The sequence below is a fragment of the Scyliorhinus torazame genome, chromosome 31 (genome assembly GCF_047496885.1).
Source record: "Scyliorhinus torazame isolate Kashiwa2021f chromosome 31, sScyTor2.1, whole genome shotgun sequence".
Taxonomy (NCBI): domain Eukaryota; kingdom Metazoa; phylum Chordata; class Chondrichthyes; order Carcharhiniformes; family Scyliorhinidae; genus Scyliorhinus; species Scyliorhinus torazame.
The window spans coordinates 12,422,072-12,446,793 of record NC_092737.1 but is presented as its reverse complement, the minus strand read 5'-3'; the positions used below and the strand labels follow the sequence as shown (position 1 = coordinate 12,446,793).

The 24,722-nt window shown below is 46.3% G+C and overlaps 1 protein-coding gene across 1 annotated transcript; it reads right to left on the bottom strand.

The window, feature by feature from the left end:
- Nucleotides 1-2,296: 2,296 nt before the first annotated feature.
- On the bottom strand, nucleotides 2,297-18,396 carry LOC140404687 (interferon-induced very large GTPase 1-like). The gene is made up of 3 exons (XM_072493348.1): nucleotides 18,050-18,396; nucleotides 8,895-8,990; nucleotides 2,297-7,488 (listed from the first exon to the last, which is right to left on the bottom strand). Exons 1-3 carry the CDS (start codon nucleotides 18,351-18,353, stop codon nucleotides 2,753-2,755), a joined length of 5,136 nt encoding a protein of 1,711 aa, XP_072349449.1. The 5' UTR covers nucleotides 18,354-18,396; the 3' UTR covers nucleotides 2,297-2,752.
- Between the last annotated feature and the right edge of the window lie 6,326 nt (nucleotides 18,397-24,722).

Here is a 24,722-nt window from a genome sequence, read left to right as displayed (position 1 = left end):
TAAAAGGAACAGAGAAAAATGGAACAGGGTAATTACTGTTCATTGAAACCACAGGCAGAGCTGAGAAGAAGTTGGCTAGTGAGCTAGAAAGATATGTGAAGTCATTCTAAGGTTGTGATATCTTACTGCAGCTTTTGAAATTATAGTTTAAGTAATTATGGAGCAAATCGTTGGCTGAATCTCAGAGTATGTGTGGAAGTATTTAAGACAAAGGGATATTAAAAGGAGTTAGAAAACCTGGACATGGATCCTTGCTCAAACAGATGCGAGAAAACCTTGTTTGAAGGGATAATTGAAAAACTTGGAGGTGGATCATTGATGAAAACAGCTGATGGAAATCCTTGGTTGAAAGAAGATTTTAAAGCATGTCTTTTTGAGAGCAGAATTTAAAATCACTCATGTGACAATCATCTTGTGGGAATTTGAGGAGAGATCCACAGCAGATCGATTGAGTGGCATCTGCCATTTGGTTTCAGAGTGGAGTGTTGTTTGACCACAGTCAGCCTGTTGAATTGAAAGGGACTGTATGTTCACTAAAAACCTTATAGAATAAGATATGTTTTGTAACCTGTGTTCTTAATATTTGTGTACATTTGTGAAGATAAGTGAGAGTGACGGAGTATTGCATTATAGTCAAACTTTTCATGTTTAATACTTGTTTTAACAAGTTAATTGGTAGATCTGTGACTTTGTTTATTCACATTTTCTTTAAAAAAAGTAAAAGAAAAAGTATTTTAAGACACAATCGTAGTGGGTCAGATCTCAAACAACAACAAGTCAGAGTACAGGAGGGAGATAGAGAACATAGTGGCATGGTGCAATGACAACAATCTCTCCCTCAATGTCAGCAAAACTAAGGAGCTGGTCATCGAATTCAGGAAGCAAAGTGTCATCCACAGACAAGTTACATTTATGTCACAAAAATGTCAGGCAGTGACTGTTTCCATGAAGAGAGAACATAACCACATCCTGTTAATATTTATTGGTGTTACTATGATCCACCTCAAACCAGGGGTCATAATTAAATAGAAATTCAGTTACATTAACAAGATAAACTCTGTGGCCACTGGGGTATGTCAGACCCTTTGTATTCTGCAGTGACTGGCTCATCTCCTGACCCGCCAAGGCACAAGGCAGACCGAGATGGAATATCAAGTGCCCAGAGGCCCACCACTGCAGCCACACTCAGAAAGCTCCCTACCATCGCGCAAACAAAGCAACCAGTTTGATCCGCAACCCATCCCCACCCCTTTAAACATTCACTGTCTCCACCCATTGTGCACCATATGTTTACTACCTAAATGGTGCACTTCCAATAACTCACCAGGATCTCAGGAGAACCCCCTAAAGCCAAGCTCACCACCACCTGGAAGGATCAGATAGCACTGTGAGAGTGCCTTCACCACAGGGACTGGAATGGCTGAAGAAATGCAGAACAATTCACTCTGCGGAGGAAGACCATTCAGCCCAACATGTCTGTGCCAACCAAAGAAGAACCAAACCCTTGTAAGTTGTGGCACTTCAAGTGCCTATCCAGTTAATGTTTTAAATGTAATGAGGGTTGCTGCAACCAATAATAATAATTCCATATTGTCACAAGTAGGCTTCAATGAAGTAACTGTGAAAAGCCCCTAGTCAGCACATTCTGGCGCCTGTTCGGGGAGGCCGGTACAGGAATTGAACCCACACTGCTGGCATTATTCAGCATTACAAGCCAGCTGTTTAGCCCACTGTGCTAAACCAGCCCCTACTTTAGGCAGTGAGTTCCAGATCCACACTGCTCTCTGGTTCATAAACCTCTTCAAATCCACTGCAACGCGAACAAATATTTGAAGTATCTGCTCCCTAGGTCCCTCATAATTTGATACACCTCAATTAAATCTCCCATCAGCCTCCTCTGTTCCGAGGAAAACAACCCCAAGAAGACAAGGATACAGTCATTTCCTTCCCTTGGTTTAATTGTATATTTTATTGAGGAAAATTGTTTTAAGTTGATATTTAGAATGATATAATATACACATTATGCAATCCGTATGTAGGTAAGAACCCTTTTGTTGTCTATCCAATCTTTCCTCATGTTAAAAATCACCATTCCTGGCAGCATCATCTGGAAACTCCTCTGTGCCCAATCGAGTGTACCCACCACTACGTTGATTAGGGCAATTAGGAAAGGGCAATAAATGCTCAGCCTTTCCCACAACATCCTGAGAACGGTAGGCAACCTGTAGCTCTTATTTGTTACCAGTAGGAATGCAAAACAACATTAAGTAAAACAGGACCAAGGTGATGCATTATAAACTTTATTGAAGCATTTCAGGATGATACAAATAGCTTTCAAAATGATGACACATTGAATTGGTTCTACTCACTGCAACATATCTTAATTTGATCATTATTCTGCCTTAACCTTACTGGGGGCACCTTTAAACAAATGCAGCCAGAATATAAGAAATACATTTCAAGAAAATTATACTCACTGGGATAAATATTCTTGCTGAGATGGGCAATTGACTCTTGTAACTAACAAACGAGATAGTTCAGCTCAGTCGTATCCTTTGTATTATTTCAGACAATTCTTTGCTTTCTGGTTTTGTGAAAGATCGGTTAATTAACCCTGAGTCCTGTGTGATGATGACAATCCTCACATAAAGCAGTGGAGTTAGTGTTCTCCTGCGACTGAATTATTGTGAATAGTATTGAGAGTGAATGTCTGATTTCATCTCGCACGGTTCCAGTTATCTAATATTTCTGATCACATATTGTATGTTTTCTTTATCTCTGCTTTTATAGTTTCTTTTTGTATAGTTTTCCAGTCAGTGGGAATATGGGCCTTTTTAGCCTTGTAAGCCTCAGCAAACTCTCGATTAAAAGTCCACAGAACGTATTTCCAGTAGGCTGCTGATTGGATGCTGGTGTCTGGTGGAATATCCCAGGAGGCGTAATAATCATTTACACTGCGGTAGTCTTTGTAGGGATGAAATTCATATTGTGTTGCTGCACAGCGGAATGAACCATCAGATGCCACCGAAGAAGTGCACACTTCCTCTACAAGTTTGTGACTGGAAATATTGCGATATCTATGCAGACCCTGGGGCCGATGTGTTGCAGCAAAATGCTCCTTGTGTCCTGAGCCTCCTCGTTCACAAGGAACTCCACAAAAGGGGCACATCTTCCCACAGCCGAGGACTTGACGGAAAATCTCGTCATCCGGCTGCACTGGGAGGCGAGGGAGACTTTCCTTGATGTCATAGTTTTCATTAAAGCCCAATATGAGATTCTGCTCCACATCATCCAGGGCTGCGATAACATCAGCTGCAAACTCGCCGGCTTTGGTGACATTTTGAAAGATTACAATTTCCAAACTCCCCTTGTCAATCACAAAATCATCCTTCAAAATATCACAAAATTCTGTTAAAAATTCTGACACATTTTCTTTCTCAGTCACCATTGCTTGTTCAATGGCATCTTTTGTCTTTCGAATCAGAGCTTGGATTATTTTCGTGGCAATCGCTGCAAGTTTAGTTCCTTCTGTGTAATTCTTGATTATTCTTTCCCTGATCCAATGTTTTGCAAATTCCTCATAGTTTGTAATGTACCGAATGTAATTTTCCACACAGTGCTCTTCCAGCAATTCCAGTAAAATCACAGCTTGGAGATAGGCTCTGCTGCTCAATTCATGGTTTGTACAACTGGCTTTTACATCTTCAACAATCTCCACACCAAGCTTTTTATCAATGGCATTCTGAAGAGCTGGTTGGAGGCAGCTACTGCACAGAGCTTGAGCTCTTTTCTGACCTTGATCTTTCTCATGGTAAAGAACTTTAAATGTGGAAAAGTAGGCACTTTTCATTTCTCCCAGACGGGTCCGTGGATCATTCTCTCTGAAGAAATCTTGGTGCATCTTTTGGAAGTTTGGCAGTACGCGTCCGCAGATATGCACCTTTAGATCCACCTCAAAGTTAGCATTGGTGGGAAAGTTGTAATGTTTCCCCTTGTGTAACTTTTCATCAGTTGTTTTCAGCAACATCTGACAGTAGGTTTGATCAAAATCAACTTTTGCTTTAACCTTTTCCTGTGCATAACACTCAGAGTCGTTTATCAAACTATTTGCAAACTTTTGCAGCTCATTGTTAGGTTCATTTTTGAAAAAGTCTTTAAATCTTTCGAAACCGCTCCTTTCAACATGTTCCCTGATAATTACAAAGGGACCGTTTCCTTTTTCAGACAGTTTTCCAGCTGCAGCCAATCTCTGACACACGGCACTGCCCCGATGGCGTAGACTTTGGCTCAGTTGATTTTCAAACTCCGCTTCAACATTCTGTTTTTGGAATGACATTCCCTGCAGTGGTTTTACCGTGTCGCTCCACATATTTTCAAACTGTTCCTCCAGAAGACTGTCGTCGAGTTTAGTGTCTGACTGTTTGCATCTTTGTAAAAGTTCACTGACCTGTTTGTTAATATTTCCCTGATACTCGGTCTGTATGTTAACCAGTTTGTCCATGCCTTTGCGTCTCTGAATTGCATTGTCACATCTGTGCTTGCTGTAAATCTCAAGCTCATTTTGCAAGCTCTCAGCACTCAAGGTGAAGTCAGTTTTGAATTTCTCCACAAGGTGGATGTTCTCTACTTTGCTGTTGAAATATTCTTCCAGACGATCGAGAATCTTTTGTTTTTGAGCCTGGAGGACAGTATTTGATTTTTGAATCAGAGTCTGATACAAATCATCAAGCTGATTCAGAGGATGATTGTCGATATTATTCTCAGCCTTTTCAACCCAGGAATGCATGATTTTCCTAAACTGCCAGTCCCACTCTGCGTACTTCAAACTGAGCTGGCTGTAAGCATCTGCCACCAGACTGTTTCTGAAACTGAAAATGAAATTTTCATATTTGACAGCATTCCATAAGCTCTTCATCCATTCTGTGAATTGGTGAATTGTAAATGGTTTTTTGGTTACTTTGCGCTGTTTAAATAAATCAAACAGGTATTTTTTCAGTTCAAATATATTTTCGCTGTAGCCAGTGTTTACTGGTGCCATAGGAGGAACACCGTGCCACAGACCAGGAATGTACCAGTTGTTTTTTTCAGGATCGTATTCCATGACATCTGAAAATGTTGTGAACATATTTTCTTTCTTCTCCATCTTTGCCGCCGCCCTTGTCATTTCATCTAACTGATCCAGGAGATGTTTCCTGTCTCTCATGTTCTGATCGTGCGCTGACACTTCTCCCACGTTTTGATGAACGAACTGACAGTTTGGTTTGTGCCCGACTTCTTTCATCCTCAGGAAGGCGTGCACCACGATCTGCAAGATGTCCTTCATTTCGGAAGAGTTTTCCATGGCCATGTTGACTAATGTAACGTCACTCAACCCAACAACCAGAGTTGCGAGCTCATTGTCATGTTCATGGCTATCCTCCAGCTTTGCCAGTTCTGGAGCTTTTAACCCTTCCGTGTCAATAATCATGAGGTACTCACTACCAATCTCCTCCTTCAGATCTCCTGTAATTTTAATCAACTGCATGAAGGCTCCTCTTGTACATCTCCCACTGCTCACTGCAAACTGCAAACCAAACATTGTATTCAAGAGTGTAGACTTCCCTGTGCTCTGAACACCCAGTACGGTTAAAACAACTATTCTGGTATCTGGTCCTAGTTTCTCCGAAAGGTTTGTGAGCACAGCACTGACCCACTGTTCAGATATGCTGGAAGCGTCACCATCTAAAAGTTCAAGTGGAAAACCATCTAACATAAGATCAGCAGCGACGCTGGGAAGTGCTGTGTACTGGCGATAATTTTCTGGCAGAATATTTTCTTGAACTAAAGTTACCTCAGCTTCATAAATCTGTCCTATTTCTCGCATGAAATGTTCTAGCCCCAGAGAACTGTCTGATATTTGTTTGTCGAGTTCCATGAGTTTCTCACTTGCACCAGGTGAAGCTTTATACTGTTGTTTATAAATCTCACATAATTGAGAAAGCTCTTGTCGTGCAATGGCATCGAGAAGATATTTGATCCATTTCAGGAAAAACGGTCTTTCATCTTTGCTGTTATTTGCCATTTCAGTGACAAACTCAGAAAGGTTTTCAGTAATATCATACTCCAGCTGCTTTTTCCGCAGATTTGTTTGTTCAATTCTGAGTTCACTGTTGTACATTTCAACAGCCTTATCTCCACGCTTTCTCTGACGACAAAGCTCCTTGCCGAGCTTGGACCATTTTTTCCAGAGCTCTCCTTGTAAAGGTAATTTTTTGATTTTGTATTCTGCTACACTTTGCATGTCTTTAATGGCACCAGTAATTTCCTCGGCCACTTCTTTTGCGTGTTGGCACCTTGGTTCATCTTCATCGACACATATCTCTAACTCATGAGCAACAGCAGCCATTTCCTCAATACTCATCAGGTCAGTCACATCTCTCAAGATGTTCTTCATTCTCGACTGAATTTCTCCAACGAACTCTGATGCATTCATGTTTTGATTTTTGATGATGATATGATTTCGTTCCAGTTTCATTAACGGAGCGATTTTCTGGAGAAAGTTGCTCGTCATCTTCCCTTGATCAGATTGTGGATTCAGGATCAGGAAGTATTGTGTTTGCAATTCTGCAATGGATTCCAGGAATGCAAATTCATCAGTACCGATCTGATCGACAAATATAAAGACTGCTGAGGATACCTGAGTCAAGAAGTGAACTTGGGAGTCTAACACACTTGCATCCCCACGGAGATTGGCAATGAGAAGAGGTTCTGTGAAGATATCAATATTCCTCTTACCACAAGGGAGATACCAGCAGAACTCAACAAGACCATCCGAAATTTTACGAGGAATGTCACCACATTCCATGCTGCGAGTGATAAAGAAATTGTGATGATGGTGTGGGTTACTGAGCACCTCATTAAGAATCTTTGATTTGGATGTGCTGCACCTACCCAGACGAAGAAATGAAATCACGTGCACCGGAGTGGTTGCCATAGCTGCCTCTTTGAATCCTTTACTCTCTTCCAGTGACTGAGGTCTCCACTTTTTCACAATGAAACGCATGGCCCACAACAGTAGGGTGATGCTGTCCTTACTGTAGTCTGGCAATAAGAGAGGCAAAGCAAACTGACACATGGACATCTTCATCAGCATCTCTTGCTGCAGGAAGCTATCAGCACAAAGGAAAACCGCGGTGATGACATCCAGGGGATTGCACGAATCAGCAGCAGCTTTCCCCGGGATATCAAAAAGGTTGGAAAAGTCTGTTTCATCAACAGTCACTGTTTCGTCCAGAGGAATATCTGCTGAGCATCTGATGTTTCTGGCTGTCAGGTTGAGAATCATAAGTTTCTTTAGAAAATACCACGGTAAGTCTTGGGAGCTTTGAGGCTTTGCACAAACCATGGTTTCTGGGCCAATTTCAAGAATTTTGCTCAGAGAAAGTTTCTTTCGGAAGCATGTCTGCAGTTTCAGCTTGGAAAGCACTTGCTGAAAATTCTTTTTTTTGACTGTAAAATAAGAAGTAAAAATAATGTTTCTGGTGTGAAAGTAAACACACTCCTGGTATCACTGTACATCCCAAAACGGAATATTATAGTTTCTCAAAGATTCATAATTGCACTGAGTTACACAAAATTTATGAGTAGAGATTCCCCTGATAAATTAGAGTCATGCAGCACAGAAAAGGTCCTTCGGCCCATCAAGTCTGCGCAGGTCAAAAACCACCCAAATATTCTAATCCCATTTCCCAGCACTTGGCCGATATCCTTATCCTCCTTGGGGTCGCAAGCGCACATCTAAATCCTTAAATGTAATGACGGTCTCTGCCTCCACCACCCTTTCAGGCAGTGAGTTCCAAATTCCCATCACCCTGTGGGTGAAAAGGTTTTTCCTCACATCCCCTCTAAACCTCCTGCCCCTCACCTTAAATCTCTGCCCCCTGGTCATTGATCCCTCCACTAAGGGGAAAGATTTCTTCCTATCTACTCTATCTAAGCCCCTCATAATTTTATACATCTCAATCACGTCACCCCCCTCAGTCTCCTCTGCTCCAAGGAAAACAACCCCAGTGATACGCAATCAATACGCTTGAGACCACGAGGAGTCATATCGATCTAGCTTTAATCAGATAGAGCTGTACCCAGCAGTGATGTTACAGAAGCGAAGACTGCTGGGACGGCATCGGTTCTTATACTCCGCCTCGTAGGGCAGAGCTATATACATTACCCAATGGTAGACCCCGCGGTCTAGCCAATGATCATCCACCTCTCAGGTACTGCAATACCTGGTATTACCACACCCAGTCTATCCAATCTCTCTTCATCTCTCTTCATAAGGCAGCTTTTCAGAATGCAGTTGACAGTAAATAATAAGTCAAAGTCCCACCTAACCCTGCAAATGGAATGACTCTTCAATTTACATTTCTAAAGGACGAGAAGCCCTGTGATCGCGAGAAGTTGCTTTACACGAGTTTCAGCATCAAGAATTAAAATGAGAATGGGCTTGCTACAAACAAGCATATCCATTGTCTGATTCGCTTGACCCAAACGATCATTTGCACTTATTTCCAAGCTCCCACTGGCGTGTGACGTGGAGCTCGTTCACGCCGTCAACACTTGGAGCATCACGTTCGGGCGACAATCCCAATTTTCCGTCCAATCGGGGAACGCATTCTGGGCATCCCGGGGACGGAGGATCTGGCCCAGAGTCTTTGTTGGGGTGTGGTTGGGGGGGGGGGGGGGGGGTGGATTACGATCCAGTATGTGAACCAGTGGGTTGGGTAAAGAGGCTTGATTCGTAAGCAACCCCACCATTGTACAGAGCGTAGTAAAACCTTTGCACAACACAACAGACCCGGATCAGTCAACATCATAAGTTGTTATTTGTTGCCTCGGTGATTTGTTGAACAATGTACCTGCTTTTCCCATTCTTTCTTTGTTTCTTTGTTCTTGATCAAGCAAAGGCCGCTCAGCAGCATGGGTGGCGATTACATTAGCGTGCCAGGATTCACCTGAATGAGGAGTACAAGCAGTTCTTGTAAACTGTACAATGCATTGAAATGGAGCTACTTCCCCAGGAGGTAAAGAATATCGGAACAGGAGTAGACCATTTACCCGTCTAGCCTGTTCTACCATTCAGTGGGGTAATGGCTGATGCAGCCTAGCTTCATGTACCTTGAACTAAGAAACAATAAAAACTGGGAAATAAGGACATTGGTCCGAACTGGTCGTGTATACCTTAAATGGAACACCAGTATAAATGGGAAATAAGGGGACGGATTTTTCGACCCCCTCCGCTGGGTCGGAGAATCACCGGGGGGGGGGGGGGGGGGGGGGGAGGGGGGCGGCGGGCGTGAATCCTGCCCCGTCGCTCCGACACCGGCTGCCGAATTCTTTGGCGCCGGTTTTTTGGCTGGGGCGGGGATCATGTCACGCCGGTCGGGGGTCGTTGGCAGCAGCCCCCCAGGCGGTTCTCCGGGCCCTGATGGGCCAAGCGGCTGCCCGTTTGCGGCCGGTCCCGGCAGCGTGAAATACACAAGGTCTACACCGGTGGGACCAGGCTCTGAGGGCGGCCTGCGGAGTCCTCGGGGGGGGGGGGGGGGGGAGGGGGGGGGGGATCCGGCCCGGGGGGGGGGGGGGGGGGGGGGGGCCGCGATCGGGGCCCACCGATCTGCAGGCGGGCCTGTGCATTGGAGGCACTCTTTCCCTCCGCGCCGGCCTCTGTAAAGCTCCGCCATGGCCGGCGCGGAGAAGAAATCCTCCGTGCATGCGCAGGGATCACGCCAGCGGTTCAGCGCATGCGCCACAACACACTGGTGCTCCCGCACATGCGCTAACTCGTGCCGGCTGGCGGAGGCCCTTCAACGCCAGTTGGCGCGGCACCAACCACTCCAGCGCCGGCCTGGCCCCCGGAAGTGCGGAGGATTCCGCAACTTCCGGGCGGCCCGACGCCGGAGTGGTTCACGCCACTGTTTGGCACCGGTACAGCTCGCCCGCCGGTTGGGACATTGGTCCGAACTGGTCTTGTATACCTTAAAATGGAACACCAGTATAACTGGGAAATAAGGATGCACACATCCCTTAATATTAACTTCCAAAACACATCCTGCAAAGTAAAACCACAGCTGATTAACAATGTCGTACCAGCCTCCCCAAAAGGCGCCGGAATGTGGCGACTAGGGGCTTTTCCCAGTAACTTCATTTGAAGCCTACTTGTGACAATAAGCGATTTTCATTCATTTATTACATTTCATTTTCATTTTCATGTCGTCACTTATCAGATGGAAGATTAAGAATACAGTGAGAATGGTTGCATACAGATGCTTAATTTAATCAAGTACTTGGCCACAGAAAGACAAAGCTTCAGGGATTGTACCTGTTCATTCTGATTCGAGGTAGAATTTTTGCTTGAGGTGCAATTTTCAATCACGCCGCCAATTGTACTGAAAATGTTGCATTTGTTTCCAAAATAAAATTACGGTTCATATTTCTGCTCAAACCCCTTTGCGTAGTTGTAAACATAATGGGCAAAACTTTCAAACATCATTTTTTTTATCTCGAAGAAAGATAATTGTATTGAAGAGGAGTGACCTGGTGCAGCTTCAGGGATAGAACTAAAAATGGGTATGTTACAAAAATGTCATTTTAAATAACCAAAAATGATTTCAAAAATCGATGCAAATCCACTACTTTGATTGGTGTACAAGACTCAGTTCACTAGTAAATTTTATATATATTTTTTAATTTATCAGCGGTGCCTTTGTGCCAAAATTTCAATTTTAAGTACTTCATTTGAAGGGCTGCAGATAGTCAGAGAAGCTATGCTGATTAATTCAGTCTGGGTGTGTGCCCAGTTTTGTAGCTCAGGTTGTATTCCTGCGCAGTTTATAAACCAGTGTAAAAGACTATGGAGACTAGATTTACACGGGAGTAACCCGCACCTAAAATTAAAATTATTTTGCAGTGCCCGCCCCCCGCCCCCCCGGCCACTGAACGGCACTTGGACAGAACGGCACTTGGACAGAACGGCACTGGCCAACATTTCGTCCTTTGGTTTGCCTCATAGTGATTGGGTTGGCTTCTCTCTTTTGGCTTCAAACCATAAATGAATGGTGTGGTAAACCCGCCAGTTTGCATCTATCTTGCCACACGTAAGTGCCAAAAAAAACAAGAGATGCGGAACAACTAAATTGAACTGGGAGACGGTGGTGTACTTGGATTGTCGCTGGACCCGTATTCGAAAGAGACCTCTGGGAACGCAGGTTCAAATCCAACACGGCAGACGGTGAAATCTGAATTCAGTCTGGAATTAGAAGTCTAATGATGAGCATGAAACCATTGTGGTAAAAACCATCTGGTTCACTGATGTTAGAGAAGGAAATCTGCCGTCCGCACCTAGTCTGGCCTACGTGTGACTCCAGATCCACAGCAATGTGGCTGACTTGAAAATGACCTGGCAAGCCACTCAGTTCAAGGGCAATAAATGCTGGCCCAGCCAACAACATCCCATGACTGAGCTTTGAAAAACCTATTCCATGGCTGGTTCCACTCAGGCACTTGACAGGCCAGCGGCTGACCTTCCTCCAGGATCAAGGACTCCGGGGCCGGATGTCTGCCGAGGGCGGCTGACCAATCGGAAGCTGGCAGCTGGAACAGCAGCACCACTGAGAGATGGTGGCTGCTGCCGGTACAACACCCTCACCCACCATAGGTTTGGTGTCGCCCGATGCATCTCTTGTTGTAAGTTAACTTAAGGGTTAAGACATGGCAGGAGATCCCAGACCCGTGTCATGCTCCTCGCGTGCGATGTGCGAGTTCAGGGACACGTTCACTGGCCCTGGCTCCTTCACGTGCAAGAAGTGTGTCCAGCTGCAGCTCCTGTTAGATCGCTCGACAGCTCTGGAGCTGCGGATGGACTCACTTTAGAGCATCCACGATGCTGAAGGAGTCGTGGATAGCACGTTTAGCGAGTTGGTCACACCGCAGATAAAGAGTACTGAGGGAGATAGGAGATGGGTGACCACGAGGATGAGGAAGAGTAGGAAGGCAGTGCAGGGGTCCCCTGCGGTCATCTCCCTCCAAAACAGGTATACCGTTTTGGATACTGTTGATGGTTCACCAGGGAAAGGCAGCAGTAGCCAGGTTCATGGCACCGTTGCTGGCTCTGCTGCGCAGGAGGGCAGGAAAAAAGAGTGGTAGAGCTATAGTGATAGGGGATTTGATTGTAAGGGGAGTAGACAAATGTTTCTGCAGACGCAAACAAGACTCCAGGAAGGTATGTTGCCTCCTGGGTGCAAGGGTCCTGGATGTCTCGGAGTGGCTGCAGGGCATTATAAAGGGGGAGGGTGAACAGCCAGCTGTTGTGGTACATATAGGCACCAACGATATAGGTAAAAAACGGGATGAGGTCCTACATGCTGAATTTAGGGAGTTAGGAGATAAACGAAAAAGTAGGACCTCAAAGATAGTAATCTCAGGATTGCTACCAGTGCCCTTGCTAGTCAGAGTAGGAATAACAGGATAGACAGGATGAATGCGTGGCTTGAGAGATGGTGCAGGAGGAAGGGATTCAGATTTTTGGGACATTGGAACTATTTTTGGGAGAAGTGTGACCATTACAAATCGGACGGTCTACACCTGGGCAGGACTGGAACCAATGTCCTGGGGGGGTTGTTTGCTAGCGCTGTCGGGAAGGGTTTAAATTAATGTGGCAGGAGGATGGGAACTAATGCAGGAAGTCGGAGGGTAGTAAAGGGGACAGAAGCAAAAGCTAGTAAGGAGAAAAGTGGAAGGCAGAGAAACAGTTTGAACTGCCTAGTATGGCAAGGGGGTGGGAACCAGAGCAGTAGGTCAGCGGGAGAAATAACTGAAGGAGAGCTAAAGACTAAGGCCAGTAAGATTAAGAGGAAGAGCAGGCAGGGAGTGGTTGGTCAACGCAGAGGGGCTGGTGGGCTGAAGTGCATTAGTTTCAATGCGAGGAGTATTTCAGGTAAGACAGATGAACTTAGAGCTTGGATTAGTACGTGGAATTATGATGTTGGTATTACAGAAACTTGGTTGAAAGAGGGACAGGATTGGCAGCTAAACATTCCAGGATTTAGATGCTTCAGGCAGGATAGAGGGGGATGCAAAAGGGGTGGGGGAGTCACATTATTGGTTAAGGAGAATATCGCAGCTGTGCTGAGGGAGGACACCTTGGAGGGTTCAGGCAGCGAGGCAATCTGGGTAGAGCTCAGGAATAGGAAGGGTACTGTCACAATGTTGGGTGTTTACTACAGACTTCCTAACAGCCAGCGGGAGATAGAGGAGCAGATATGCAGACAGATCTTGGAAAGATACATAAACAATAGGGTTGTCATGGTGGGTAATTTTAACTTTCCTATATTGACTGGGCCACACTTCCTGCTAGAGGCATGGATAGAGCAGAATTGGTAAGGAGCGTCCAGGAGGGTTTCCTGAAACAATATGTAAATAGCCCAACTCGGGAAGAGGCCATATTAGACCTGGTGCTGGGAAATGAGCCCAGCCAGGCTGTCGAAGTTTCAGTAGCAGATCATTTCTGGAACAGTGATCATAATTCTGTAAGTTTTAAGGTGCTTATGGAAAAGGACAAGAGTGGTCCTCAGGTGAAGGTGTTAGACTGGGGGAAGGCTAATTACAACAGCAATAGGCAGGATCTGGAGAGTGTTGACTGGGCGAGGCTGCTTGAGGGAAAATCAACACCCGGCATGTGGGAGGCTTTCAAATGTCAGTTGATTAGAATTCAGGACCGGCATGTACCTGTGAGGACGAAAGATAAGGGTGACAAGTACAGGGAACCCTGGATAACGAGGGATATTATGAATCTTGTCGGTTCCAGGAAGTGGAGGGGAGGAGAAGAACACCGGGTATCTTTGTATGCAGATGATTTATTGCTGTATGTTGCGGACCCGGTGGAGGGGATGCCAGAGATAATGCAGATACTTAGGGAGTTTGGGGATTTTTCGGGGTACAAATTGAACATGGGGAAAAGTGAGTTGCTTGTGGTGCATCCGGGGGAGCAGAGCAGGGGAATAGATGATTTACCGCTGAGGAAGGTAACAAGAGATTTCCGGTACTTAGGGATTCAGGTAGCCAGGAATTGGGGAACCTTACACCGGCTTAATTTAACACGATTGGTGGAACAGATGGAGGAGGATTTCAAGAGATGGGACATGGTGTCCCTGTCAATGGCAGGTAGGGTGCAGGCGGTTAAAATGGTAGTCCTCCCGAGATTCCTCTTTGTGTTTCAGTGCCTCCCGGTGATGGTCACGAAGGCTTTTTTCAAGAGAATTGAGAAAGGTGTTATGAGTTTTGTGTGGGCCGGGAAGACCCCGAGAGTGAGGAGGGGGTTCTTGCAGCGTAGTAGGGATAAGGGGGGGGGGGGCTGGCACTACCGAGCCTAAGTGATTATTACTGGGCCGCCAATATCTCGGTGTGTAAGTGGATGGGAGAAGGGGAGGGAACGGCGTGGAAGAGATTGGAGATGGCGCCCTGCAAGGGGACCAGCCTACAAGCAATGGTGACGGCGCCGTTGCCGTTCTCCCCGAAGAAATACACCACAAGCCCAGTGGTGGTGGCAACATTAAAAATCTGGGGGCAGTGGAGACGGCATAGGGGAAGGATGGGAGCCTCGGTGCGGTCCCCGATAAGAAATAACCATAGGTTTGTCCCGGGGAGAATGGATGGGGGATTTGGAGCATGGCAAAAAGCTGGGGTAGTGCAACTGAGAGATCTGTTCGTAGATGGGACGTTTGCGAGTCTGGGAGCGCTGACGGAAAAATATGGGTTGCCCCAAGGGAATGCATTTCGGTACATGCAACTGAGGGCTTTTGCGAGGCAACAGGTGAGGGAATTCCCGCAGCTCCCGACGCAGGAGGTGCAGGATAGAGTGATCTCAGAGACATGGGTGGGGGATGGTAGGGTGTCGGATATATACAGAGAAATGAGGGACGAGGGGGAGATCATGGTAGATGAGCTGAAAGGGAAATGGGAAGAAGAGCTGGGGGAAGAGATCGAGGAGGGGCTGTGGGCTGATGCCCTACGTAGGGTAAACTCGTCGTCCTCGTGTGCCAGGCTAAGCCTGATACAATTCAAGGTTCTACACAGGGCGCATATGACTGGAGCACGGCTCAGTAAATTTTTTGGAGTAGAGGATAGGTGTGCGAGATGCTCGAGAAGCCCAGCGAATCATACCCACATGTTTTGGTCATGTCCGACACTACAGGGGTTTTGGGTGGGGGTGGCGAAGGTGCTTTCGAAGGTGGTGGGTGTCAGGGTCGAGCCAAGCTGGGGGTTAGCTATATTTGGGGTTGCAGAAGAGCCGGGAGTGCAGGAGGCGAAAGAGGCTGATGTTTTGGCCTTTGCGTCCCTAGTAGCCCGGCGAAGGATATTGCTTATGTGGAAGGAAGCCAAACCCCCAGGCGTGGAGACCTGGATAAATGACATGGTAGGGTTTATAAAGCTAGAACGGATAAAGTTCGCATTAAGGGGTTCGTCTCAAGGGTTCACCAGGCGGTGGCAACCGTTCATTGACTACCTCACAGAACGATAGAGGAAATGGGAAGGCAACAGCAGCAACCCAGGGGGGAGGGTTCTCAGGGATGTCTCTGTATATGTATAGATATTTGTATTAGGTAATCTATATTGGACTGTTGGATTGTATTTTTGGAGAGTAATTATTTTTGATAAGGCAGTTGCCATTTAGTTTTTTGTTTATATATTATTTATTTATTTGTTAAAAACTGGCCACTGTTATTTATATTGCTTTATTGTTGTTAAAAAGGAAAAACTTTGTATTGTTATGTTTGGCCAAAAAATTTGAATAAAATATATATATATTTTTTTTTAATGAATCTTGTCAAAAAGAAAAAGGAAGCATCCGTACGGTCTAAAAGGCTTCGGACAGATGAAGCCCTTGAAGAATACAAAGCAAGTAGGAAGGAACTTAAGGTAGGAGCTAGGAAGGCTAAAAGTGGTCATGAAATGTCATTGACAAAATCCTACGGCGTTTTATACATATGTAAAGAGCAAGAGGGTAGCCAGAGAAAGGGTTGGTCCACTCAAGGATATTGGAGTGAATCTATGTATGGAACCAGAGGAAATGGGCAGATACTAAATGAATTCTTTGCGTCAGTATTCACCAAAGAGAAGGGCTTTGTGGATGAGGAGTATAGGGTAGAGTGTGTATATATTCTGAGTCATGTTGATATTAATAAAGAGGTGTTGGGCTACTTAAAAAGCATTAAAGTAGGTAAGTCCCCAGGGCCTGATAGGCCGATGGGCCTAAGGTCAGTGCAAGGGAAATTATTGAAAAAGATTCTTAGATACAGGATTTACTCACATTTGGAAACAAATGGACTTATTAGTGATGGACAGCATGGTTTTGTGAAGGGGAGGTCGTGCCTCACTAATTTGATCAAGTTTTTCAAGGAAGTGATAAAGATGATAGATGAGGGAAAACCAGTAGATGTTGTATACATGGACTTCAGTAAAGCCTTTGACAAGGGACCTCATGGTAGACTGGTACAAAAGGATCAGAGGAGAGCTGGCAAGTTGGATACAGAACTGGTTTGGGAACAGAAGACCGAGGGTAGCAGTAGAAGGGTGCTTTTCTGAATGGAAGCTGTGACTAGCGGCGTTCCATAGGGATCAGTTCTGAGGCCTTTGTTGTTCGTGGTGTATATAAATGGTTTAGAAGAAAATGTAGCTGGTCTGATTAGTAAGTTCGCAGACGACACAAAAATTGGTGGAGTTGCGGATAGTGAAGAGGATTGTCAGAGGATACAGCAGGCTATAAACTGGTTGGAGTCTTGGGTGGAGAAATGGCAGATGGAGTTTAATCCGGACAAGTGTGAGGTAATGCACTTTGGAAGGTCCAATGCATGTAGGAATTACACATTAAATGGGAGAACTCTTGCGAGTACTGACAGCCAGAGAGATCTGGGCGTGTATGTCCACTGATCACTGAAAGTGGCAATGGATGTGGATAAGGTGGTCAAGAAGGCATGCGGCATGCTGGCCTTCATCGGTCGGGCATTGAATATAAAAATTGGCAAGTAATGTTGCAGTTGTACAGGACCTTAGTTAGGCCTCATTTGGAATATTGTGTACAATTTAGGTCGCCACACTACCAAAAGGATGTGGATGCTTTGGAGAGGGTACAAAAGCGGTTTACTAGGATGGTGCCTGGTATGGAGGGCACTGGTTATGAGGAGAGGTTAGATAAACTCGGTCTGTTCTCACTGGAATGATGGAGGTTGAGAGGCGACCTGATAGGAGGTCTACAAGATTATGAGTGGCATGGACAGAGTGGATAGTCAGATGCTCTTTCCTAGGGTAGGAGATTCAAGAACTAGGAGACAGAGGTTTAAAGTGCACGGGGAAAAGTTTAGAACTGATGTATGAGGCAAGTTTTTTTACACAGTGTGGTAAATATATGGAATGCGCTGCCTGGGGAGGTGATGGGAGCTTTTAGCGGCATTTAAGAGACATCTAGACAAATATATGAATGGGGTGGGAATGGCAGGATAAGGACTCCGTAAGTGCATACGGTTTTAGTTTAGGCACGTACCAAGGTCGGCACAGGCTGGGAAGGCCGAAGGGCCTGTTCCTGTGCTGTATTATTCTTTGTTCTGTTCTTTGTTCTTTCTTTGTTCTAAGCCGCAGGAGAGTGATGGCAGGAGGTGTGTTGTGGGGGGTTGGGAGGGGATAGGGGTCAGCAGCAAGGGCAGGGGGATGGTTCTCAGCAAGTTCCTCTCCCCTTTCCGATGCCAGACTCCTCTGTCAAGAACTGAGTGCCTTTGAACGTAGGGCACATCACCCTGGGAATCCACAAGAAACCCCACACGTGTTTGCTTATCATGCTCCCCATATGGCAAGCTCCTCGCCCACATCTGCTATAATAGCAAGGTCCTGTAGAGGTGGGAAGTGGTCAGGGTCCCCTCCTGCCTGATGAAATGCGCCCTGCCAATAAATGCGCCACTAGGAAGGACACAAGCTTCCACTGTAATCTTGCAATCTAATTGTTAAGTTAATAAATGCAAACACTTACCTCTTGTTGCAGGATTAAAGTCAGACAATACATCATCCAATCCTGGCAGTTCACTCTGTAAGCTTTGCAGAACCCCTAGAAAGTTCTCACAACTTCCCTCTCCCTTTTCAACCACAACATTTATAAGTTTTCTGATTTTTGCCATGGGGTCGGCGATCCCATCTATCTGATTGTACTCCTCAAATGTGATGATAAGTGTTGCATCCAACTCATCAAGGATGATGTTTGGTCGTTCTTGAAGAACGTTCATGAGCTTTCTCCGCATTTTCCGTACAATCTCTGACGGACTGTGTTCTCCAGCCATTCTCCAGCCAAATAGCAACACCTACAAGGAAAGCTGAACAGCCATTATATTTTGAAAGGATGTAACATGGAAACATTCTGTGTTGCATTCTTATCTGCTATGATATTGTAAAATCTGATTCCTAGCCACGGATTCAGAATAATATTCCCATAGTGCCAGTGAAAAATAATAAATTAAATTTAGTGCCATTTGAACTGTGATTTATAAATGTATAGATATATATATTAATGTGATGTGGACATCACTGGCAAGGCCAGAATTTATTGCCCATCCCTAATCTCTCTTGAAAAGGTGGGATTGAGCCACCTTCTTAAACCGCAGTTCGTAATCTGTCAATGCCCGCTGCTTTGGAGCTGGGCGGCAGCGGTGCGCAGGGGCCTTCTGGGAGGTGAGTAGTGTATTTAAAAAGCCTTACCTTTACAGGAGCAGCCCTTTGGATTTCGGCGGCAGCGGTGCGCAGGGGCCTTCTGGGAGGTGAGTAGTTTATTTAAAAGCCTTACCTTTACAGGAGCAGCCCTTCGGATTTCGGCGGCAGCGGTGCGCAGGGGCCTTCTTGGAGGTGAGTAGTGTATTTAAAAGCCTTACCTTTACAGGAGCAGCCCTTTGGATTTCGGCGGCAGCGGTGCGCAGGGGCCTTCTGGGAGGTGAGTAGTTAGTTTAAAAAGCCTTACCTTTACAGGAGCAGCCCTTCGGATTTCGGCGGCAGTGGTGCGCAGGGGCCTTCTTGGAGGTGAGTAGTTTATTTAAAAGCCTTACCTTTACAGGAGCAGCCCTTCGGATTTCGGCGGCAGCGGTGCGCAGGGGCCTTCTTGGAGGTGAGTACTGTATTTAAAAGCCTTACCTTTACAGGAGCAGCCCTTCGGATTTCGGCGGCAGCGGTGCGCAGGGGCCTTCTTGGAGGTGAGTAGTTTATTTAAAAGCCTTACCTTTACAGGAGCAGCCCTTAGGATTTCGGCGGCAGCGGTGCGCAGGGGCCTTCTTGGAGGTGAGTAGTGTATTTAAAAGCCTTACCTTTACAGGAGCAGCCCTTTGGATTTCGGCGGCAGCGGTGCGCAGGGGCCTTCTGGGAGGTGAGTAGTTAGTTTAAAAAGCCTTACCTTTACAGGAGCAGCCCTTCGGATTTCGGCGGCAGCGGTGCGCAGGGGCCTTCTTGGAGGTGAGTAGTTTATTTAAAAGCCTTACCTTTACAGGAGCAGCCCTGAGGATTTCGGCAGCAGCGGTGCGCAGGGGCCTTCTTGGAGGTGAGTAGTGTATTTAAAAGCCTTACCTTTACAGGAGCAGCCCTGAGGATTTCGGCGGCAGCGGTGCGCAGGGGCCTTCTGGGAGGTGAGTAGTTAGTTTAAAAAGCCTTACCTTTACAGGAGCAGCCCTTCGGATTTCGGCGGCAGCGGTGCGCAGGGGCCTTCTTGGAGGTGAGTAGTTAGTTTAAAAAGCCTTACCTTTACAGGAGCAGCCCTTCGGATTTCGGCGGCAGCGGTGCGCAGGGGCCTTCTTGGAGGTGAGTAGTTTATTTAAAAGCCTTACCTTTACAGGAGCAGCCCTTAGGATTTCGGCGGCAGCGGTGCGCAGGGGCCTTCTTGGAGGTGAGTAGTGTATTTAAAAGCCTTACCTTTACAGGAGCAGCCCTTAGGATTTCGGCGGCAGCGGTGCGCAGGGGCCTTCTTGGAGGTGAGTAGTGTATTTAAAAGCCTTACCTTTACAGGAGCAGCCCTTCGGATTTCGGCGGCAGCGGTGCGCAGGGGCCTTCTGGGAGGTGAGTAGTTAGTTTAAAAAGCCTTGCCTGGTCCCGTGTCTGTTCTTCTTTTCTGTTTTATTTGTTTTTATATAAGGCGGGAACCGGAAGTTCGACCTCTGGCAAGTCCCCCCCCCCCAACCAATAAATTCTGGTGGAGAGGAAACCCGAGACACTACACTTGTAGTGTCTCCCACCCGCCCTCCTCCTCTAACCTAATAATAAGACCCATTGGTGTAAGGTAAGTGCCATATTATATTATTATATTATTAGCATTGTGCAGGTCAAGGATCGGTGGTGGAGGAGCAGTCTCTGTCAGCGAGAGAACCTGAGAACATCTCAGACACTCAGAAGGTAAGTAAGTAAGTGATTTTTACTTTTATACCTTTTTTCAAATTGTGTGTGTCGGGGGGAAACTGAAGTGACATCACAGAAAAGCTGTGACCTGAGTGGCTGGTTGGGATTCTAACCTAAATTTTTAAAAAAATTTGAGTATTTGGGAACTAATTAAACATAATAACTTAATTATAATTTAGAGGATATCTAAGCCAGAGATCGGAGAGTATTATAGCTAGCTATCGCATTTCTATTAGAAATCTAGTGCTAGGAAACAGATAGTTGACAGTAACTTTGCAATTTAAAAAAAAAAGTAATTAAAAAAAGACAAATTTTAATTTTAATTAATTGACGCAATGTCAGTTAGAGGGGTGCTGTGCTCTGACTGTGAGATGTGGCAGGTCCGGGAGGCTTCCAGCGTCCCGGATGGCTTCATCTGCAGAAAGTGCACCCAACTGCAGCTCCTCACAGACCGCATGGTTCGGTTGGAGCAGCAATTGGATGCACTTAGGAGCATGCAGGTGGCGGAAAGCGTCATAGATCGCAGTTATGTAAATGTGGTCACACCCAAGGTGCAGGCAGAGAAATGGGTGACCACCAGAAAGGGCAGGCAGTCAGTGCAGGAATCCCCTGTGGTTGTCCCCCTCTCGAACAGATATACCCCTTTGGATACTGTCGGGGGGGGTAGCCTATCAGGGGAAAACAGCAGCAGCCAGAGCAGTGGCACCACGGCTGGCTCTGATGTTCAGAAGGGAGGGTCAAAGCGCAGAAGAGTAATAGTAATAGGGGACTCTATAGTCAGGGGCACAGATAGGCGCTTCTGTGGACGTGAAAGAGACTCCAGGATGGTATGTTGCCTCGAGGGTTGTAATCTCGGGATTACTCCCTGTGCCACGTGCCAGTGAGGCTAGAAATAGGAAGATCGAGCAGACAAACACGTGGCTAAACAGCTGGTGTAGGAGGGAGGGTTTCCGTTTTCTGGACCACTGGGAGCTCTTCCGGGGCAGGTGTGACCTGTATAAGATGGACGGGTTGCATCTAAACCGGAGAGGCATAAATATCCTGGCCGCGAGGTTTGCTAGTGTCACACGGGAGGGTTTAAACTAGTATGGCAGGGGGGTGGGCACGGGAGCAATAGGTCAGAAGGTGAGAGCATTGAGGGAGAACTAGGGAATAGGGACAGTGTGGCTCTGAGGCAGAGCAGACGGGGAAAAGTTGCTGAACACAGCGGGTCTGGTGGCCTGAAGTGCATATGTTTTAATGCAAGGAGCATTACGGGTAAGGCAGATGAACTTAGAGCTTGGATTACTACTTGGAACTATGATGTTGTTGCCATTACAGAGACCTAGTTGAGGGAAGGGCAGGATTGGCAGCTAAACGTTCCAGGATTTAGATGTTTCAGGCGGGATAGAGGGGGATGTAAAAGGGGAGGCGGAGTTGCGCTACTTGTTCGGGAGAATATCACAGCTATACTGCGAGAGGACACCTCAGAGGGCAGTGAGGCTATATGGGTAGAGATCAGGAATAAGAAGGGTGCAGTCACAATGTTGGGGGTATACTACAGGCCTCCCAACAGCCAGCGGGAGATAGAGGAGCAGATAGGTAGACAGATTTTGGAAAAGAGTAAAAACAACAGGGTTGTGGTGATGGGAGACTTCAACTTCCCCAATATTGACTGGGACTCACTTAGTGCCAGGGGCTTAGACGGGGCGGAGTTTGTAAGGAGCATCCAGGAGGGCTTCTTAAAACAATATGTAAACAGTCCAACTAGGGAAGGGGCAGTACTGGACCTGGTATTGGGGAATGAGCCCGGCCAGGTGGTAGATGTTTCAGTAGGGGAGCATTTCGGTAACAGTGACCACAATTCAGTAAGTTTTAAAGTACTGGTGGACAAGGATAAGAGTGGTCCGAGGATGAATGTGCTAAATTGGGGGAAGGCTAATTATAACAATATTAGGCGGGAACTGAAGAACATAGATTGGGGGCGGATGTTTGAGGGCAAATCAACATCTGACATGTGGGAGGCTTTCAAGTGTCAGTTGAAAGGAATACAGGACAGGCATGTTCCTGTGAGGAAGAAAGATAAATACGGCAATTTTCGGGAACCTTGGATGACGAGTGATATTGTAGGCCTCGTCAAAAAGAAAAAGGAGGCATTTGTCAGGGCTAAAAGGCTGGGAACAGACGAAGCCTGTGTGGCATATAAGGAAAGTAGGAAGGAACTTAAGCAAGGAGTCAGGAGGGCTAGAAGGGGTCATGAAAAGTCATTGGCAAATAGGGTTAAGGAAAATCCCAAGGCTTTTTACACGTACATAAAAAGCAAGAGGGTAGCCAGGGAAAGGGTTGGCCCACTGAAGGATAGGCAAGGGAATCTATGTGTGGAGCCAGAGGAAATGGGCGAGGTACTAAATGAATACTTTGCATCAGTATTCACCAAAGAGAAGGAATTGGTAGATGTTGAGTCTGGAGAAGGGGGTGTAGATAGCCTGGGTCACATTGTGATCCAAAAAGACGAGGTGTTGGGTGTCTTAAAAAATATTAAGGTAGATAAGTCCCCAGGGCCTGATGGGATCTACCCCAGAATACTGAAGGAGGCTGGAGAGGAAATTGCTGAGGCCTTGACAGAAATCTTTGGATCCTCGCTGTCTTCAGGGGATGTCCCGGAGGACTGGAGAATAGCCAATGTTGTTCCTCTGTTTAAGAAGGGTAGCAAGGATAAGCCCGGGAACTACAGGCCGGTGAGCCTTACTTCAGTGGTAGGGAAATTACTGGAGAGAATTCTTCGAGACAGGATCTACTCCCATTTGGAAGCAAATGGACGTATTAGTGAGAGGCAGCACGGTTTTGTGAAGGGGAGGTCGTGTCTCACTAACTTGATAGAGTTTTTCGAGGAGGTCACTAAGATGATTGATGCAGGTAGGGCAGTAGATGTTGTCTATATGGACTTCAGTAAGGCCTTTGACAAGGTCCCTCATGGTAGACTAGTACAAAAGGTGAAGTCACACGGGATCAGGGGTGAACTGGCAAGGTGGATACAGAACTGGCTAGGCCATAGAAGGCAGAGGGTAGCAATGGAGGGATGCTTTTCTAATTGGAGGGCTGTGACCAGTGGTGTTCCACAGGGATCAGTGCTGGGACCTTTGCTCTTTGTAGTATATATAAATGATTTGGAGGAAAATGTAACTGGTCTGATTAGTAAGTTTGCAGACGACACAAAGGTTGGTGGAATTGCGGATAGCGATGAGGACTGTCTGAGGATACAGCAGGATTTAGATTGTCTGGAGACTTGGGCGGAGAGATGGCAGATGGAGTTTAATCCGGACAAATGTGAGGTAATGCATTTTGGAAGGTCTAATGCAGGTAGGGAATATACAGTGAATGGTAGAACCCTCAAGAGTATTGAAAGTCAAAGAGATCTAGGAGTACAGGTCCACAGGTCATTGAAAGGGGCAACACAGGTGGAGAAGGTAGTCAAGAAGGCATACGGCATGCTTGCCTTCATTGGCCGGGGCATTGAGTATAAGAATTGGCAAGTCATGTTGCAGCTGTATAGAACCTTAGTTAGGCCACACTTGGAGTATAGTGTTCAATTCTGGTCGCCACACTACCAGAAGGATGTGGAGGCTTTAGAGAGGGTGCAGAAGAGATTTACCAGAATGTTGCCTGGTATGGAGGGCATAAGCTATGAGGAGCGATTGAATAAACTCGGTTTGTTCTCACTGGAACGAAGGAGGTTGAGGGGCGACCTGATAGAGGTATACAAAATTATGAGGGGCATAGACAGAGTGGATAGTCAGAGGCTTTTCCCCAGGGTAGAGGGGTCAATTACTAGGGGGCATAGGTTTAAGGTGAGAGGGGCAAGGTTTAGAATAGATGTACGAGGCAAGTTTTTTTACGCAGAGGGTAGTGGGTGCCTGGAACTCACTACCGGAGGAGGTAGTGGAAGCAGGGACGATAGGGACATTTAAGGGGCATCTTGACAAATATATGAATAGGATGGGAATAGAAGGATACGGACCCAGGAAGTGTAGAAGATTGTAGTTTAGTCGGGCAGTATGGTCGGCACGGGCTTGGAGGGCCGAAGGGCCTGTTCCTGTGCTGTACATTTCTTTGTTCTTTGTTTTGTTCTTTGGCACGCAAACTTGATTGTAGCTTTGGAGCGACCAAAGTTCGCAGCGCTGGCTGCCTAAGCACTCAACAGGGGCGGGGGGGGGTGGGGAATGAGCAGCTTTCGCGGGGAGAGCTCATGTTAGAGACAGCCAGCTCTGCTCTTCTGAACGGCAGTCTGTCCCACTTACAGT

What these genes read in the sequence shown, in the direction of transcription:
- LOC140404687 (XM_072493348.1), bottom strand. Translation starts at nt 18,353, where the DNA reads ATGGCTGGAGAACACAGTCCGTCAGAGATTGTACGGAAAATGCGGAGA. An exon ending in CTTTAATCCTGCAACAAGAG is followed by an intron (nt 8,991 to 18,049) that starts GTAAGTGTTTGC and finishes CTCCTCATTCAG; the next exon opens with GTGAATCCTGGCACGCTAAT. An exon ending in AGAAAGAATGGGAAAAGCAG is followed by an intron (nt 7,489 to 8,894) that starts GTACATTGTTCA and finishes CTTATTTTACAG; the next exon opens with TCAAAAAAAAGAATTTTCAG.